The 19,169-nt window shown below is 42.7% G+C and overlaps 2 protein-coding genes across 2 annotated transcripts in view; one reads left to right on the forward strand and one right to left on the reverse strand.

Moving 5' to 3' along the window:
- The window catches only part of METTL9 (methyltransferase 9, His-X-His N1(pi)-histidine), a 39,831-nt gene that overhangs the window by 1,121 nt on the left and 19,541 nt on the right, over positions 1–19,169 (reverse strand). The window contains exon 4 of the mRNA XM_067550958.1: positions 14,413–14,597. Coding sequence (XP_067407059.1) covers positions 14,413–14,597 — 185 coding nt within the window. The remainder of the gene's footprint in view (positions 1–14,412; positions 14,598–19,169) is intronic.
- Positions 618–13,596, forward strand: IGSF6 (immunoglobulin superfamily member 6). The gene is made up of 6 exons (XM_067550959.1): positions 618–701; positions 2,128–2,472; positions 3,671–3,774; positions 4,669–4,725; positions 6,542–6,625; positions 11,593–13,596. Exons 1-6 carry the CDS (start codon positions 644–646, stop codon positions 11,632–11,634), a joined length of 690 nt encoding a protein of 229 aa, XP_067407060.1. The 5' UTR covers positions 618–643; the 3' UTR covers positions 11,635–13,596.

Genomic DNA, 19,169 nt, shown 5'->3' on the forward strand with positions numbered 1-19,169 from the left:
TGGAGTTGGCTTCGATTAGTTATAATAAATAAAGCCAAACACTGACAACCATAATTTGTTATGAATTCTTCAGTATGACCACAGTATTACTACTAGCTAAAATACAAAATCAACTTCCCCTTCGCTCCCACCCTTCCAAAAAAAAAAAAAAAAAAAAAAAATCCACCACAAGAGACTCTACACCAAACTAGGAAATCCTAAATGGGTCCTGTGGAACACTGTCTACAGAATCTCTGTTCATCCAAGGGCCATTTTGGTAGGTGAGAAAAGGCCATTTTGTTTAGGATCTCCCAAAGAGGAAATGGAGTTCTGAATGACTTTATATAATGGAAAATATGTCATAATTTGTTTTAGTCGATGAAATAATTGGAAGCAACTCCGCAATATAGTCATTTAAAATTTTTTTTTAAATCACTCGCTATCAAAATAGACTTTCACCAGTCCCATCTAATAGAAAAATGTAATTTGATTATATTTTAAATACATACTGAAACATTTACAGAACACAGTGTTTAACTCCTATAAACATATGAAAGCAGGAAGTGCCTGAGCAAGCGATTGAGAGAATTATGTAACTTCTAAAGTTCCCAACTAACTTCCTCTTTTGTTCAGCAGAATCATTTCTGGACAAACACATAAAGAAATGGCACCTTTCAAAGTCGTACTAGTGTTGGAATTCAACTGGATTCTATACTATGTTGGTAAGACATTTTATTTTTAAACTTACTGTCTTTTTTACCTACTTTAAGAGATTCATATACGTTTGTTTTTTTATAAATAAGATTGAAAATGCAGCGATTCTCATTTGGATCAAGTCTGTAAGATGATAAAAGGGGCAAGAAAAAACAATTCTGTTGAGTGGAGCTAACTAATATCTGCTGTCTTCATAAAGTTTCCTAATCAAATGATTATTAGTGAAAGATTGTTCTTCCGAAGCAGAGTATATAAAATGCTCTCCTAACATATGACCATCAGGGCAAAATGGCTGCAGTTCTGCTCTAGTTGGCTGATAAGAGGATGATTCTGGGAGTCCAGTGCAGGGTGTCTGCATCAACTGCAAATCACAGAGTTCTGCTTCATAGGGCCACCCTGCTCAGGAGAGGGACACAGAGATACTAGCCACTTTGTGGATGTACCAGCCAATCAATGCCTTTCACAGAATGGGAGTGCAGCAGCTGCTAGGGCTACTGCAGCCTCAGAGAAGCAGTAGCGACTGTAGTTCTGCTGCTGCTCTGTGGCACAGAAAAAGGAGAATGACTTCTCTCTGTTCTTGTGGAACCCCGTGCACTCATGAAGCTTGGACATAGTCCACCAGGAGCTCAGACAGTACAATGATGAAGAGTCACATAAGTATCCAGACAATATTAAGTAGTAACATTTTATGCTATCCTAACTTTGCATTTTACTGTATTGATTGCATACAATACATAACTTGTAATAATCCCAGATTTGATCAAAGAAATAAGAGTCCACTTCAATTTATTTTTCTTGCAATTTGTTTGCTAAATATTTTCTAGAAAGCAAAAAAAAAAAAAAAAAAAAGCTTGTTGGTTTTGCAATCTCACTTTCATTTCCAGAGTCTCCATTCCAATTGCCTAAATGTTAGGCATTTACCCATTACTTGGATATAATTATTTTGGCAAATTAAATGTTTATTAAAGTTATGTATTTCTATAAGGTCTTGTAAAAAAAAGGCATTTGTCATAACAGTTATAGTAAACAGAAAGCTTGAGAGCTGCTGGTGACTCAGTTCCTTAACTGAAGTTCTCTTTTCTGATTAATTAACCTTCCCTTGCTCTCCTTTTTCTGTATATTGCTTAATTTTTAAATGTCAGTACCAGCAAGTGGTGCTGCTGACCGTGAAACCCATGATCAACAGGCAATCACATTCATATTTTCTTATGTATGTGAAAACTATAAAATAAAGTTCAAAATGGCATTTGAACCATGAGGCAATCTTGGAAGCATTAAGAAGAAACTTCCTGAAAACAACCAAAAGAGGTCCCATGGTTGAAATATCACTGTTCCCCTCCCCCACAGTGTAAATTCAAGGTAACTTATATTTCGTTTGTACCATCCCTTACTTTTAAATCCTCTCTCACTCAAGTATGTGTTTTTTCTCAACAGGTCGTGTTGTAGACACCTGCAAAGTTACCGTAAGACAACACCCACTTAAGGAAGTAGACTACACTGTCAGTACTGTGAACATTATGTGCAATTTCTCTTCTTCTGAATGTCCTGGCTCCCCTCAAATTCTGTGGTTTCGCTATCTTGCTCTTCAACATGAGACTTTGTGTACACCTAATTGCATAGACACTGAGAAGTTCAAAGTTTCTGAAAATAATGCTTCACTTCAGATCAACAAACTGGCCGTAAATGACAGTGCCATTTATATCTGTGGAATAGCATTTTCAGATTCAGCTACACACACATCTAAGAAAACCGGGGATGGAACAATATTGGTGAAAAGAGGTTAGTCACTACTTTCTACAAAAAAATCTTTTAAAAAACCCATTCTGTTCTTTTCTAAATATCTCGAATTATTTATACTTGTAAATTATGGCACACTAATAGTTTACTGGAAAGCTTGTTGATTTAGTATCGATTTGAACAGCAAATAAGGGCCATGTCATACCCTGGGTATTTGTGTGAATGTCAAACTACCATCAACAGGAGTTCCAGGTGCAGAATGAAGATCAACTAGGGAGATACTCTATTAACAAAGTTAAAAATCAGCATCTTTTTATGGTTTACTAACCAGATGCTGTGTTATCATATGATGTAAATGATCCTTTGGAGACGGTATATAATAATCTAGAAGATTGGGTGCTGTATTTTACCTTTTTGTTAACTGTCAAAACTGAACATACAAACACTCCATGTCAAGTTACACGGAAGGTTTTGGGACTGGCCCAAACTAAGTCATACACCAACACAAACAGTCAAACAAGTAAATGGCTTCTGTTGAGAATCTGCCATATACAGGAGGCACTGTGTCTAGCAGACAGAACAAGGTCCTGGGACTCTGGGCTGATTCTCTGCCATGGATTCATTGCGTGAACTTGAGCAAATCATTTCACTTTGGTGTCTTAGTTTCTTCACCTATGTAACAGAGATAAAGATATTCATAGGGATGAGGAGGCTTAATTAACTATATTTTTGGTTCCATGTGCTTAAATAACAAGCTCTAGACATATGTACAAAAGTTTAAAGAAAACCCTAACTAATGGACTTTCTCCCCCCAAACTCTCCCTACATTCATCCCACCACTCACTCTGCCTACTCAAGCTAAAGCCTGAACAAACACATGACCCTTATTCAGACTTGTTCCTTAAAGGCTAGATTCTAGTACAGCAGAGGGCAAGAATAGGAAGAGAACAAAATCCCAAATCAAGAGCCCTCCATCAAGAATGCCTGGTCTCCTGTCCCCAGTTGTTTGAATCTAGTGACTCTTCTCAAATGTTCCAGCTGACAGGGAGAGAAAAGATTCCTACAGTCAAGAACCAAGATGGAAATTAACACCAGGAATGATTAAAACATGAATGTGTTCGTGTGCAGTACTGAGTTCCTCAGATGAAAGGAGCTATAATTTAAAATATTATTCTTACTAAGAGTATGATCCAGATAGAACAGGTTTCCATTATTCTAACACTTTTTATTATTACTAAAGGATCTGAGAAGTACAGCACTGAAGAATACACCCTCATGATAGTCCTTTCATCTTTGCTATTTCTATACAGCACTGCCATATTTGCAGTCCTTATATTCTACAAGGTGGGTTTAATTTTGACTTTTTTTATTTGATTGTTTTCCTCCCGACTTCTCAATAGCTTTATTGTTTTCATCAAGAGTCAAAGGCCATTATGGGTTTTAATAACTTTTGCATCACACATGGCAAATGAGTTTTACAGAGGTTGTGTTTGATGATTACATCTCATATGTATCTCCAAACTTTCACACACTGATTAGATACTCATTACATCTCATACAAATCACCTATTGATTTTTTTTTTTAAAATAGAGAGAGTTTCAAGGGAAAGGTAGCAGAAACCAAACTATCTTTGGAACATTCTACAGCAACTTTGGTATATATTGCCAGAAATCACTTTGTAAATGAGACCGAGACCATCAAAAATGCAAAAAAGTATGCAAGATTAAAATATGTTGAAAGAAAGATAGTTAGCAAATAAAGAGCATTACTACCACTACACAGGTTGTAAAATCTGTGAATTTCCATTGCTAAACCAATAATTAAATTTATATAGCACAAAATGCAAGAGCAATGAAATTATTTCAAGCAATACGCTTTCTTACATAGTGAAGTTATATTCAAAATAGTGTAGCTGTATGAAAAAGGGAGTTGGAAGAGCATCACAGGGCAGCTAACACTTGGAAAAGCTCCCCTAGAACCAGAGAGAGGTGTGCAGGTTTAGAATGCACCCAATTACTTAAGACACTGACATTGGGCTTTATTAAGTATGTGGAAGAGGCTTTTGTTTGTTTGTTTTTAGAACTATCATCAGTAGTTGGGACCTTTAAATGAACTCAATATATAATAAGGAGATATCCCTAAATGTTATAAGCAGGCAATACATTTTGCTATAGTACCTCTTTAGTTATTATTTGGCACAGAGAGCTATGTATACAAAGTTGACTTTTGTTTTGCAGTCAAAATCCAAATTGGTAAAGCAAACCAGAAAAGAAGATCTGAAAGGAGGGCACCATGTATGTGAACATTTACTTTATTTGTTTGATGTATCTTTGATTCATAGATTTTTTGTTTTTTAAATTTAACCTTGAACACATCTGGGGACTATATATTGGCTAACTGAAGTCTCAGATAAAGGGGTTACTGGGACTGGATGCGTATACAGAGCTCAAATTCTGTAAATGTAAGTGATTAAGGGCTTCAGTGTCTAAGATTTATAGAAAGCTATTTGTTGAATTCAGAGTCAGAGTTTAAAGGCCAAAAGAGACAACCAGATCATCTAGTCTGACTTCCTGCACATCGCGGGCCACCAAAACCACCTAGCCGCTCTCACAACCCCAACCACTAGAATTATATCAAAGTGTTACAACCTTCAGGAGACTAGACTGTTGTGTGTCACAGGCAGAGAACAGGATACCGAGGTGCACCAATTCCCAAGGCCAAGCCTGCCGACAACAATTCCGGGCCCCAGGGCAGAACAGTCAATGGCCCCCCTAGAAAGGGATAGCTGAGATTTACAACCAGGGGCAGTGGGTGAAGCTTCCCCACAGGGAGGCTAGCTCCCTGTCCCACCTCTTCCACCCACGGCCTTCCCCACAATCCACCCCTGCTCTGCCTCAGACCCTGCCTCTGCTCCAGCCCAGGCCCTGCTCACCGCTACATACCTCCCACCCTTGGCCCTGCCAATCACTGCATCCCTCCTTCTCCTTCCCTGCTCACCCTCCTTCCACACCCTTACTTCCTTGCTCATCCTCCCCGCTGCCATGTCCCTCCTTCCTTTCCCCCCACTGCTCAGCCCCCCTCCTCTCTTCCATATTCCCCCATCCTCCAAGGCAGTGAGCGACAGGGGGGAGGCTGAACAGGGGGGGAGGAGGGACAAGAGGGCAAGCAGGCTGAGCAGGGGAAGGGCCTGGACAGAGTGGGGGCGGGGCTGCAGGTGAAAGAGGCAGGATGGGGAAGTAGGGTGACCAGATAGCAAGTGTGAAAAATCGGGACGGGTTGGGAGGAAATAGGTGCCTATATAAGAAAAAGTCCCAAATATCAGGACTGTCCCTATAAAATCAGGACATCTGGTCACCCTACAAGGAGCTAGCCTCCCCATAGGGAAGTTTCACCCGCCACCCACAGATCTATCCCATCCTCCCAGGCCCTTTTAAATTGCCAGGCCCCTTGGCAATTGACCCCTTTGCCCCCTCTATCCCCCATCAGTGGGCCTTCCCAAGGCCCCTGTAATGTCAGGGAATTGATAAAGTGAGATATACCCAGATGATTTAGCAAATGACCTGTACCCCAAGCTTTAAAGCTTTTCTGTTCATCGGTCCTTTTTAACTATTGGGTTCAGATAACTGATGGTCTACATTACAGTAAGAGCTATGCTGAGGGCCACGTCCAACAGGCAACTTCCTGTCTTAAGTGATGGCTTTTCATTAACATCAAGATTACAAGTAAACCATGTTTGAACTTTAGTTAAAAAGCCAACCTCTGCCATGCAACTGGTTTTTCCTGGTCCCTTGGGTAGTGGCTTTAGATGGGTTCCACCAAACTTAAAACCATGTTTATGTACTGCAAGACCCTCTTGGGGAAAAAAAATCCACAACTTAAAGGAGGAATTTAACTTGACAGTAAGAAATCATTACTATTCTACAGCCAGGGCCCCTTTTGGCTGCTACACCTACTGTTTTGAAGTTGTGGTAACATCTGAGGATTAACATTTTTAAGAGTTTGCATAAAACCCCAAAATAAAATCAGCAAAGATATATTGTAGAGGCAAATGCACTTTCTAAATCTGGCTCTTTTATAAAATTATTGTTAACCACAGATTTTAATCTGCAGAAAAATATGAGTGGACGAACAGTTTGTCGAGCAATTGTACAAGAACTGTACAAGAAGAAATATGCTGAAGACAGCCATCAGCCTGTGAGTAACGAGTAACATGAGAAGGGGGGTTACCAAAATCTTCTGGCTATTTATTGCTAGTGTATTGTATGTGGAAAAAGGGAGAAGCAAATTTCAGAACTATATTACATTTCCTACAGAACTGGACTTCTTCACTGCCTGAGAACCAGGACTGGCAAGATTCAGTCCTAAAACAGCAATAGCTTTTCTATACCTACAATGCCATGATTTTTAGAAGTCCAATACTGTGCATCCCAGCAGGGCTAAAACTGAGATCTACATACCATTGGGGAGTGGAGATACCTCTCTTTTCAAAGGGATTCTGAACTCATTTCATGTCCTAGAAGGCCTGAGATGTCAGATTTTAAAGCCCCGACGTATTTTAGGTATAGAAAAGCTATTACCGTTCACTTTTGGAGGCATATTATTAATTTTAATTTCTATCTTCGAGTGATTGCTCATATGCATTCCAATTTAGGTGTGTGCGTGCGCTGTGCACAGATTCCCGAAACTTTTTTGCCTTAGCACGCCCACAGGGCTGGGCGGCGCCCCCTGGAGTGCCGCGCTCACGTCGCGGGTCCCCAGTTCCTTCTTTCCACCTCTGACAGTTACTGGAACTTCTGCCCCTTGCTATTGCAAGCAGCAGTCCTTAGCCTCTTCGCTCTAGTTAGAGCTCTAGATTTGTTAGTTAGTTTGTTGTTATTCAAGCAGTTATTAGATAGTGAAATTGTAGTGTCAAGTGTCCTCAAGGGCTTCTGTAGGAGCCATGCTGGGCTCTGCTGGCTTCAAGAGCTGCTCCCTATGCTCGAAGCAGTTCGCAGTGAGTGATCCTCATGACCGCTGCCTCCATTGTCTTGGAGAGCAGTACCGCAAAGAAAAATGTAGGATCTGCAAATCCTTCAAGCCCCGTACCCAAAAAGAAAGGGACGCAAGGCTGAAGGTTTTACTCATGGAGTCTGCGCTCCGTCCGGCATCCGAGCCGTCAAGATCTCCGGCACCGAGTGGACGCTTGGTGCAAAGCGCACCACCGGCACCATCATCGGCACCGAAGCCTTTGGTGCCGAAGACGACGAAGCGGTCCGGCACCGCCTCCATGGACTCTTCTCTGCAACCTGTGAAACAGGGAGAAGGACGGGAGACACCCCAGCCACGTGCCGTGGAGGTTCCTCTGGCACCGGTGTCTCCTCATAGGGAGCCTTCCCCGACTCCTGGGGGTGGAGGAGTGCCCCTACAAGGGCCGTTGACGCCGGAGGTGTTCGTCGCGGCAAGGGTCCTCATGGCCTTGCCTACGCCTCCGTTCCACATCTCCATTTTACCAGGGCATAGGAGGTTCCTGAGATTCACGATAGAGGGAAGCCACTACTAATTTGAGGCCCTCCCATTTGGCCTATCCTCAGCCCCAAGCGTCTTCACCAAGTGTATGGCTGTAGTGGCGGCTTACTTGTGCCGCAAGGGGGTACAGATCTTCCTCTACCTGGATGACTGGCTCATCAAGGGCAGATCCAGGAATCACGTGCAGAACAGCCTGGAGCTGGTTTGCACCACATGCACCAGACTGGGGCTGCTCATTTATGAGCAAAAGTCCACACTCGCCCCGGTGCAGCGCATTGACTTTATAGGGGCCACCCTGGACGCCATACAGGCCAGAGCCTTCCTGCCACGACCGCGTTTCGAGGCAATGAGATCCATTATCACGGAGCTGCATGGGTCCCCCATGATGACAGTCAGGCATTGCCTACAGCTGTTGGGACATATGGCAGCCTCTCCTTACGTAGTAAGGCTGGCTCATCTCAAGCTAAGGCCCTTACAGGCATGGTTAGCTTCGGTCTACGTACCCTCCAGACACTTACTGACCAAGGTGGTCATGGTTCCCCCACAGGTGCTGTCCTCCCTCCGTTGGTGGAGGAACCCGAGGGAGGTGCTCAAGGGAGTCTCATTCAGAGACCTGGCTCCATCTGTGACCCTTATCATGGATGCCTCGGATGTGGGATGGGGAGCCCACATCAGCAGCAACCTAGGCACCCAAGGGTTATGGTCACCGATGGAGAGAGCTCTACATATCAACGTTCATGAGCTCAGAGCAGTCCGTTTGGCCTGCAAGACCTTCCTCAGATTCCTGAAGGGCAGGGGGGGTACGGGTCCTTACAGACAATACAGCCGCCATGTTCTACATGAACAGGCAAGGGGGGGGCACGCTCCTCGGCCCTGTGCCAGGAGGCTACGCATCTATGGGAATTTGCAGTGAGGCACGACTTTCATTTATTTGCCTCTCACCTCCCAGGGACCAGGAACGACAGGGCGGACTGCCTCAGCAGGTCGTTCTCCCCCTGGCACGAGTGGTCCCTACACCACAAGGGAGCAACTTCAATCTTCCGAGTGTGGGGCGTTTCCCTTCTGGACCAGTTCGCGTCCTCTTGCAACAGGAAGTGCCCGAAATACTGCTCGCTCCAAGGTCGCAAGCCGGGATCCCTGTCCGATGCGTTCTTAATAGAATGGTCGGGGTCTCTGATGTATGCTTTCCCCCCATCCCACTCCTCCCTCAAGTCCTGCTCAAGATCAAGACGGACAGGGCGAACGTCATCCTGATCGCCCCAGCGTGGCCGAGACAGTACTGGTACAGTACGCTGCTCGACCTATCCATCGCCTCACCGATCCCACTCCCCAGTCGATACGACTTACTCTCTCAGGACCAGGGGAGCCTGTTGCACCCGGACCTGGACTCCCTCCATCTGACAGCATGGAGAGACTCTGGCTGACAGAGGGAGAAAGAGCCTGCTCCTTGCAGGTTCAACAGATTCTGTTGGGTAACAGAAAACCCTCCACACAGGTTACATACCGGGCTAAGTGGAGGTGCTTTATGGGTTGGGCAGAGGCCAAGGGTATCACGCCAACCTGCTCGCCAATACAGGCGATTCTGGAATACCTTCTGCATCTTAAACTCCAAGACCTAGCCTTGGCCTCCCTGAAGGTACACCTGGCAGCCATCTTGGCTTTTCACCAGCTGATGGAAGGGCGGTCGCTGTTTTCCCACCCCATGTCAGTCAGATTCCTGAAAGGGGTGGAGAGGGTGTTTCCACAGGTTCGGGACCCAATCCCCCCCTGGGATTTAAACCTGGTCCTCACCATGTTGACAGGACCCCCCTTTGAGACCATGGCTACATGCTCCCTGTTGCTCCTCTCTTGGAAGGTAGCATTCCTGGTGGCCATTACTTCGGCCAGGAGGGTCTCTGAGATAAGGGCATTAACATCGGAGCCCCCCTATAAGGTTTTTTACAAGGACAAGGTCAGGCTGCTGCCTCACCCGGCCTTCCTACCCAAGGTAGTGTCCCAATTCCATTGTAACCAAGACATTTTCCTCCCTGTGTTTTTCCCAAAACCGCATGGTTCGGAAGAGGAACAGAGATGGCATTCACTGGATATCAGGCAGGCCCTGGCATACTACGTGGAGAAAACCAGACCCTTCCGCAAATCGACACAGCCGTTCGTAGCAGTGGCAGACCGGATGAAGGGCTCTCCCGTCTCCACCCAGCGAATCTCTTCTTGGATCACGTCCTATATTAAGACATGTTACGAGCAAGCGAAAGTGCCCCTGCCAGGAACGGTAACGGCACATTCAACCAGGTCTCAAGCCTCATCGGCGGCCTTCCTAGAGAACGTGCCACTGCAGGACATCTGCAGGGCAGCCACCTGGTCATCAGTTCATACTTTCACGACCCACTATGCCATTGTTCAACAGGCGAGAGACGACGCAGCTGTCAGCAGAGCCGTGCTGAGTAGAGCCGCTCGTCAGTGACTCCTACCCGCCTCCTAGGGTATGGCTACTTAATCATCTAAATTGGAATGCATATGAGCAATCACTCGAAGATAGAAAACAGGGTTACTTACCAGTAACTGTTGTTCTTCGAGATGTGTTGCTCATATCCATTCCAAACCCAACCCCCGTCCCCGCTGTCAGAATCGGCAGAAAGAAGGGACTGGGGACCCGTGGGGCTGGAGCACCCTATATACCGGGACACGAGCGCGGCACTCCAGGGGGCGCCACCCGGCGCTGCAGGCATACTAAGGAAAAAAAGTTCCGGGAATCTGTGCACAGGACGCACACACACCTAAATTGGAATGGATATGAGCAACACATCTCGAGAACAACAGTTACTGGTAAGTAACCCTGTTTTCTCTCCCCCTTTGAGGTCCAGATAGTTGGACCCATGGTAATGAAGGCACATGGCTTTACAAGTTGAAAGTTACAAAAAGTAGTTCCAATAGTTAAAAAAAAAAAAAAAATTCTATAACATTCCTAAAACAATTTTTGTAACATAAGCAGCATATACACAATAAATCATGGTACTGTATACAGCATGCAAGTTATTTCACTCTCCTGAATTTAATACAATTTTTATAATCACAACATAGTGGATTTTGCATATGCCATGTAAATTGCAGAAAAATTATTTTAGGAATACACATACTTTCAAGTTAAGAAAACTACTCTTGAATCCACACTGCACAAGCAATACAGCTCCTTTCTTATTCTAAGCAGGGAGCAGAACATATACTTCACAGATGAAATAAAAAAAATGAAATAGACATTCAGAACTGACAGGTCAAACACTTGCCCTCCCATACAACTTGAATTTTAATTTTCATACCCAACAGTTTTCCTCTATAACTGCCTTTCATAAAGCCATCAAATTCCTACTGATGTAACCCAGGGCCTGGCAGATATGGGCATACACAAGGTAAACATGAATGTCTTGCTGATTCTGTGTTCCCCTAGGAGCTGTATTCAAGGTACTCAACGGTGAATAAAAAAAGATTAAAAATCCTGCAGATGCCATGTGTATGATGGCATCTGGATATGGGGCAGAAGGAAGGGGGAAGCTTTCTTCAGCAGTAGAAAAGGGAAGGAAGTTTGCCCCACTAAGAAAATCTTTTTACAAAGCAAACCATTACATAAATATTATAGCCTTTTACAATTTTTTTCTTTGCAGGAATGCTTGGAACCAAATGACACTATCTATCAAAACAGATGATCAAATTCGAAGTGCATAACATTCTAAAGATACCTTATGTGAAATACAACTGAAGGTGTGTCAGCCTTCAAAAATTAATTTTCTGAAAGAGACTTACCTTGATATTAAAAAAAAAAAAAAAAAAAAAAAAAAAAAAGAATCCTCAGTGAGCAGTATTTTTTTTTTTTTTTTAAAAGATGTTTTGCAAATAGATTATCAAACACAAATGACGGTATTCCAACTAAAGTGTGAAAGTATTACAATCCTATGTTTGACATTACTAAGCCCTCTTCCTCTGCAAAAAAAAAATATTGGAAAAGGATTTTATTTTCTATTGAAGAGCTACAAATACTTCATGGAAATGTTCATATTTAGAGCAAGTTCTATAATAATTTTTTTGTGTTTTTCTTTTGTGAATGTAATGCTTCTGAAAGGTTTGTGATAAGCAGATAAAGAAAATGAAGCTTCTGGGCCAAATTCTGCTCTCAGGTATAATTACCACACATGTCAATAGTAACTCAGGATTTACACTAGTCTAAACAGAGCAGAATCTGGCTGGCTTTGCACAGAACAGGGATTAAGAAATAGGCAATATAAAAGCATACACAATAATGTATGTCAAAGCTGATCCAGGGGGACCATATTGTGGGGTAGGAAGGTAGCTTAGTCTACATGCCAATTCAAGGACTGCTTTTCTTTCAACATTTATATTTACTTGCATCAGTAGACAAGATTCCTGGGTGCTAGGCAGAAGCAGTACCTCATTCCCCATTATAACTATATGCAGCCTCTGCACAGGGGCATGGAGGGGGTTCCTTGAAACCTCTCCTTCCCTTTGTGCATATACATGGAGCTGGACACAACCGAGACTGCTGGACTACAGTGAAACTTCACCAGTTCTCACTTAGTTAATCTGCACACCTCAAGAGTCTTACAAAATACCTGCTGGTCTCACTCATCCTCTCAGCAAAAGATTTAATTGTGTCCAGTAGTGAGGCCTCATCTAATATTTTGCAACTCTTAAGAACACAAAAACTGCCTGACTGGAGCAAACCAGAGGTCTCCAGATGTTTCAGAGGAAGGCATAAAAATCCACACCTCATAATGGACAAATTATAGAACAATATGTTCAACAGGGAAACTTTCTTCCTAATCCCAAGCAGTTAATGGTTGGCTTCTCTCTTGAAGCATGATCTCTTATACATATTTATTCTAGAGTGACTACACAGTTATTCTTATTTGTATAAATATCAAATCCTTTTTTAAACCCTAAGCTTTTTGCCTCAATAATATCACATAGCGAGTTCTAGAGATGAATTATATGAAAAAGTATTTCTCTATACAACACTCATTACAGAATACCTGCCAATGAAGTATAAATATAAATATTAAACCACAAATGAACAGAGTACATTTTGTAGTGCAGTATCATTGACTTATCAGTAAGATTTGTGTACTTGTCAATTCATAAAATTTGGAACTCCACAATAACATCGTGTTAGGATGAATTAATGAGGTTTTACTGTATATTGGAAAATAAAAAACAAAGGTGCATTTCTCTCAAACTGTTTTAGGAAATAACTTGTGAATAAGGTACTTTGGACTCTAGATGTCACTGTAATTCTAGAAAGAGTTTAAAGAGCAATGTAATATTTCTTTTGTTTCTGATAATTTTGCAAGGACATTTGTATCAGTCATTAAAAAAAAATTAAGAACAAGGAAACAGACTGTGTCAAGCATAGCGGAGTATAATTTTCATTAACATTACAGTTAAATTATTCCATTTCCAAAGCTATCATGTCACATCCTGCAGGCCACAGAAAATCATCAGAGAAATCATTGTGATCTGATTTGAGATTAGAGAAAGGAAGTAGCAACAAAGCAAAGGAAATGGAGCTGCCTGAAACAAAATGTCTGGTTTGCCACAAGTCATCAGCACAAGCAAAGCTTCTTTCTGGTTTATAAGATGCCAAACAGCAGATTCCTACCCCTAACAAGAAATGTCTTGAAGTTCCATATTCAGAGAACATATTTTCAAGTCCTAGTGGCTTATTAGTCCAATAGTCAGTTCTCCTTCCACTAAATACTAAGAGACTGAACCATGAGAAAGTAAAAGTGGATTCCTCATATTTGTCTTTCACTTGGTTCCTCCACCACCTGCTATGCTAGAAAGTTGCATTAAGTTTTTTCATATTGTTACCTAGCATGATGCAGACTCAGAGAGGAAAATGCAGGAAAACAGGTCCTGGATGGATTAGTAATTGCAAAACAGAGAAATTGAACTTAAGTGTATAATTATAAGGTACACAAGAAACAAGTTAATGTATAATCACTGCATGTCACAGATTTTGCTTACATAAAGACACTTCTATACAGACAGAACTGTGTTTTACTATTATGTGGAACCTTAAAAAACAATCAGGACAACTTTTCCTTATTAAAAGGCATAAGAAATTGTATCCAGATGTGTTTGAAACATTTTATAGGCTCATAAAAACAAAAACATCCCACTCCAAACAGGTTCCCTCTCCCCTCAAAAGAAAAAAAAGTCACATTTTATTTAATTATTTTTTAAAACTTTACTGGCCTAAATACTGCTTTATAAGATACACATGAAACTCTGTTAAAATTTAAAAGTAGTTTAAAATAGAGCAAAGGATATTAATTGTCAAGACTGTAGCATTACTACAACATTTTTTATTAACAATGAATAAAAACTTGTTCTGATTTGGTCTTTAGATTATAACCTAACATCCTTCCCCTATCTTCCCAAACATCTTTTAATTTGTGTCTACTTACCATTTTCCACATATGGATGAAAGGGCAGAACTAATGCAAGAATGACTCTGCCTCTAGTTGGCTCCAGTACACTTCTAATATCTTTTAATACAGTCAGTGGCTGATCACAGCGATCAAGCAAATTCAAGCAGCTGATAACATCATACTGGAATCCTGTGTTCTGCCATTCATTTATACCGAGCACTCTAAAGAGAGAGAGAGCAAGATGGAAAGTGTTATAATTAAACAACTGCAGACTAAATGTAGACTTCTCAGTACACAGCTTGACTACAGCAATTAGAAGTAGGAGATAATTCTCTACAGCTGAGGCTGACCATACCTTTACTGTATGTAGACCACATAGGACTTGTCTACACAGGGCACTTAGTTCGTACTGAGGCAATATGCACTGATCAGTGTGCAATACATAAGCCACACTAAGAGCACGCAGATGGAGTTTCTGTGTCCTCTTTTCATTTACATCATGTATACACAGCAGGAGCTGGGTGTGCACTAAGCATGCAGTATATTGGGTAGATATCCCATGGTCCTTTGCTTCAATGCTGAGCTGTATGCATTCTGGGATTTTTCTCGCTGAGCACTTTGAAATGCTTAGCAGAAGCCAGTGGAATTCTGGGACTTGGGAGTCAAACTCCAAAAATCCCATGCTTTTGCTCCTTCCATTCCATACTTCCCCTCTTTCTAGGTGGACTAGCACCATTTCTGAATCACTGTCAGCCAGCATGGATGCAAGAATGCTGTGCACTGCTATGCGAGCAGTTGCAGACATGCAGAGACTGTTTGTGCTTCATCTGAGGTCTCAGGGCCAGGTTGCTTCAGTTTTGGAAGCCAACTGCTGCACCACTGAACAGATAATGTGGCTACAACAGTGGCAACTGTAGTAGCACCAGCAGGTGGAGGAGGAGGAGGATGATAATGACAGCACTGAGGAAGGAGAGGTTACTTACCTCGCTTGTACAGCAACTGAATTCTTTGAGATGTTTCCTCCTATGGGCGCTCTACTTGAGGTATACATGTGCCTTTGATCAGGTTTTTTGTGTATCAATCTTGTTCGATCCACACATGGTGTCCAAGCCATTCTCCTGTCCCATACTGAGGGTATATAGGTCTACAACAGACAAAACTGCTCTCAATTCCTTCTCTATTGCAAAGTCCCATGAAGAGGAGACTCCAAAGCAGAGGGGAAGGACAGCGGGTAATGGAGCAGCCATGGGGGGGGGGGGGAGGGGAGGAGGGGGCACATTTCAAAGATCTCCAGTTACTGTACAAGGTAAGTAACCTCTTCGAGGAGTATCCCTATGGGTGCTCCACTTGAGGGTACTCCTAAGGAGTATCCTCTGAAGGAAGTGAGAGCTTTGGAACCTGATCTAGAACTGTTTGTAGAACAGCAGAACCAAATGTTACATCTACTCTAGAGGTGTGCATGAAGGTATAAAGTCTTGAAGATGTGAACTGATGCCCATGTAGCCACTTCGCAGATTTCCACAATAGGAATATATTTCAGTAAGACAAAAGATGTAGACTGAGAACCGGTTGAGTGGCTATTATCCTAGGTGGGCATGGAACATTAGCAACTGCATAGCAGAAGAAAATGCAGCCAGAAACCCATTTAGAAAGTTTCTAGGTGAACACTGGTGTTCCTTTAGCTCTGTCTGTGATAGAGAAGAATAGTCTTGGAGAAGGTCCAAAAGGATTTGTCCTGTCCACCCCCCAACATCTAAGGTATGAAGAGCAGCATCCTTCCTAGTCTGATGGGGTTTAGGGTGGAAAACTGTGGATGAACAGTCTAATATCTAAGTCAGAGACTACTTTGGGTAGCTGTGGGTGGGGTTGGAGGCATATTTTATCCTTGAAGACCATATAAGGCAGATCAGCCATCAAATCCCCCAATTCACCAACTCTTTGAGTGGATGTAATTGTCACTAGAAAGGCTATTTTCATGGAAAGATTTAGAACTGCACAAGTAGTTAGTGGCTCAAAGAGTTTTTCATCACAGAATTAAGAACTAAATTCAAATCTCAAGTTGGGGTGGGCTCTCTTACATTTGGGAAGAGGCTCAATAACTTCTTAATGAATCTGGAAGTTGCACAATGAGCAAATACCAAAATAAAATTTCACAGGAGAATGAAAAGCTGTGATGGCCACTAGGTGGCCTTTAACAGAGCTTAACAAAAGACCTCCTTTCTTCAGAGTGTACAGGAATTCCAGGGCCTCCGAGATGGGAAAGTCGATAGGAGATAGGCAAAGGTAGGTGCACCAGTGGTAAAATCTCTTCCATTTCTGAAGGTAAGTTTTCCTGGTGGATTCCTGTCTGCTGTGCAGTAAAACTTCTTGATTCTCTGAAACAGGGGAGTTCTCATCCTGAGACCTATCTATGTACCTAGCCTTGATCTGGGGAACATCCAGGTTGGGGTAATGAACATTTCCCAAATCCTGGAGTCAGAAGGCTGGATGTGAACAGGAGATTGATGGCTGGTTGGGATGAGAAGTGAATGAGATAAGTAAATCATACCAATTTTGGCCAGGTTGATGCAATCAAAATTACTGTGGCTTTGTCCTGTTTTGTTTTATTTTGAACTCTGAGGATTAGCACTATTGGAGGGAAGGCATATAAAGGAGACTCTGACCAGGAGAGGAGAAAGGCGTCCCTCCCAGATAATGGCAACCAAGACCTCGCTTTGGTGAAATTTTTCTCATTTGCTGTTGGCAGCGGTGGCAAAAAGGTTTATGTCTGGAAGATCCCAAGTAAGAAAAGTCTGAGTATGGATCTATTGAGCTCCCACTTATGATCAAGTGAAGTATCTGCTGAGGTAGTTGCCAATTGTGTTTTGCAGTCCAGGCAAATAAGCTGCCAAGATAAGGATCTGTTGGGATATGCATTAGTTCCATAACTTGATTGCCTTTGAGCAGAGGGAAGGGGAAATAGCACCTCTGTCAATTTATGTAGTGCATACTGGCACTGTTGTCTGTTATTATACAGACGGTTTGACCATCTATCATGAAGCAGAATGGCTGGCAAATATTTTGTCCTGTTCTGGGCTCCAGAATGTTCAAGTGTAGTGTAGACTCCTGGGCAGACTATCTGTCCTGGATAGCGTGGTCCCAAAGATGAGCTCCCCATCCTAAGAGGGACACATCCAAAACCATTGGGACAGTGGGAGAGAGATGACTGAAGGAAACCATGAGCACATGAATTGTCCGGATTCTTCAACTAGGTGAGAGAGACTAGCACACAGCTAGGAATAGAGAACTTGTTTAGACTGTCTCTACTGGGAATATGAACTGTCCTTAGCCAGGCTTGGTAGCAGCACAGGGATAAGTGTGCATGTAATGTGACAAAGGTACACGCTGCCACGTGCCAGAGGAGCTGCAGGCACAATCTCTTATCTTAGGAGGCACAATCTCTTATCTTAGGAGAGGTTTGTGAGATGGATCCCTGAAAAGGGATGGGGAAGAAGAGTCCGAGGGGGTATGGAGTGGAAGTGGCTGGAGTAGCCCCATATTATAACCTCCAAGACCCATTTGCTGAAGGTAATCTGCTCCCATGAGATGTGGAAATGGGAAAAATGAGCCCCAAAAGGTGGGCAGAAGGAAAGGGCAGGATGATACAACATCAAATCCAGATTCTGGAGGTGTTTGAGGCCCTTGACCAAGGCATCAAAATGAGCACTATGTAGATGGTGGCTGTTGCATCGAATCAAGTGCAGCTGTTGTTTTAGGCAGCTCTGAGGCCTTACAGTAGGTAGAAAATTGAACTGGGTGGGATCTCTTACCTGTCTGAGACCAACAATCTCCTCTTGTCTGCAGGATGCAGTGTGCCCAGTGAATTATCAGGGAAGATGGAGGGAGGTGGAGCAGCAACAAGAGTCTGCCAAATTGTCTTAGCAGATTCTAACAGTGCCTCATTTATATGGAGGGCCACCTAGCCAAATATCATGTAGAAAGAACATCCAACAATTTTTGCTTTATCTCTTTGACTTCTTCCAGCGATATTTGAAGAGTGTCTTCATCAAATCTTTAGACTGTTTGAAGTTGTCCATAGTAGATGGAGGGGGCATAACGGCTTAATCCAGGGAGGATAAGGAAACATTTATCTGAGCAATAGTCACTTCCCCAGCCTTCCTCTCTTGCTCTTCAAACATCTCCTCCTGAGGTGGTGTTGGGGAGTACTGATCCTGGCATTTCCTGTGAGCACTGGGTACCTTGGAGAATTGCTGGCAGTATGCAGCCCAAGGGTCCCAGTATAGCCACTAGGGAGGCCATATGGGAACACAGCAGGAATCCAGGATTTGTCATACCAAGGAGGATGCTGAAGAGGTTGAGACCTTGTGAGCCTTGAAATATCCCTTGGTGGAGCAAGCTCAGGAGAGTTTGGTCTAGGTAGATAATCATAAGAGCCCTGAACAGATATTGAGAGTATGAAGAGCTCTCAACTGCAAAGTCTGATGAAGGAGGAGTGATTGTTTGTCTCTCAACAAAGGACTGAGATCCATCCAGGTACTGGATGTATACCAGAGGGACTATACAAGCCTGCAAACTCCACAATTCTTCTAGAAACCTGATATATATGGACTTTCAAATCATTTGTATGTATCTGATTGATTTAATCCTTTAACATTTCTCTTTTAGTTTGTTTCTTTTTATAATAAACCTTTAGTTTTAGTTACTAAAGGATTGGCTGGCAGCATGGTATTTTGGGTAAGATCCAAATTTATATTGATCTGGTACTGTGGCTGACCCTTTGGGGTCAGGAGAAA

Source organism: Emydura macquarii, unplaced genomic scaffold (assembly GCF_026122565.2).
Source record: "Emydura macquarii macquarii isolate MOO-44397 ecotype Brisbane River unplaced genomic scaffold, CSIRO-AGI_Emac_v2 contig_1348, whole genome shotgun sequence".
Taxonomy (NCBI): domain Eukaryota; kingdom Metazoa; phylum Chordata; order Testudines; family Chelidae; genus Emydura; species Emydura macquarii.

Excerpts from the sequence above, each read along its gene's own strand:
- IGSF6 (XM_067550959.1), top strand. The coding sequence starts at position 644 with ATGGCACCTTTCAAAGTCGTACTAGTGTTGGAATTCAACTGGATTCTA. Across the intron at positions 702-2,127 it reads CTGGATTCTATACTATGTTG|GTCGTGTTGTAGACACCTGC; the intron begins GTAAGACATTTT and ends TTTTCTCAACAG. Across the intron at positions 6,626-11,592 it reads CTGAAGACAGCCATCAGCCT|GAATGCTTGGAACCAAATGA; the intron begins GTGAGTAACGAG and ends TTTTCTTTGCAG.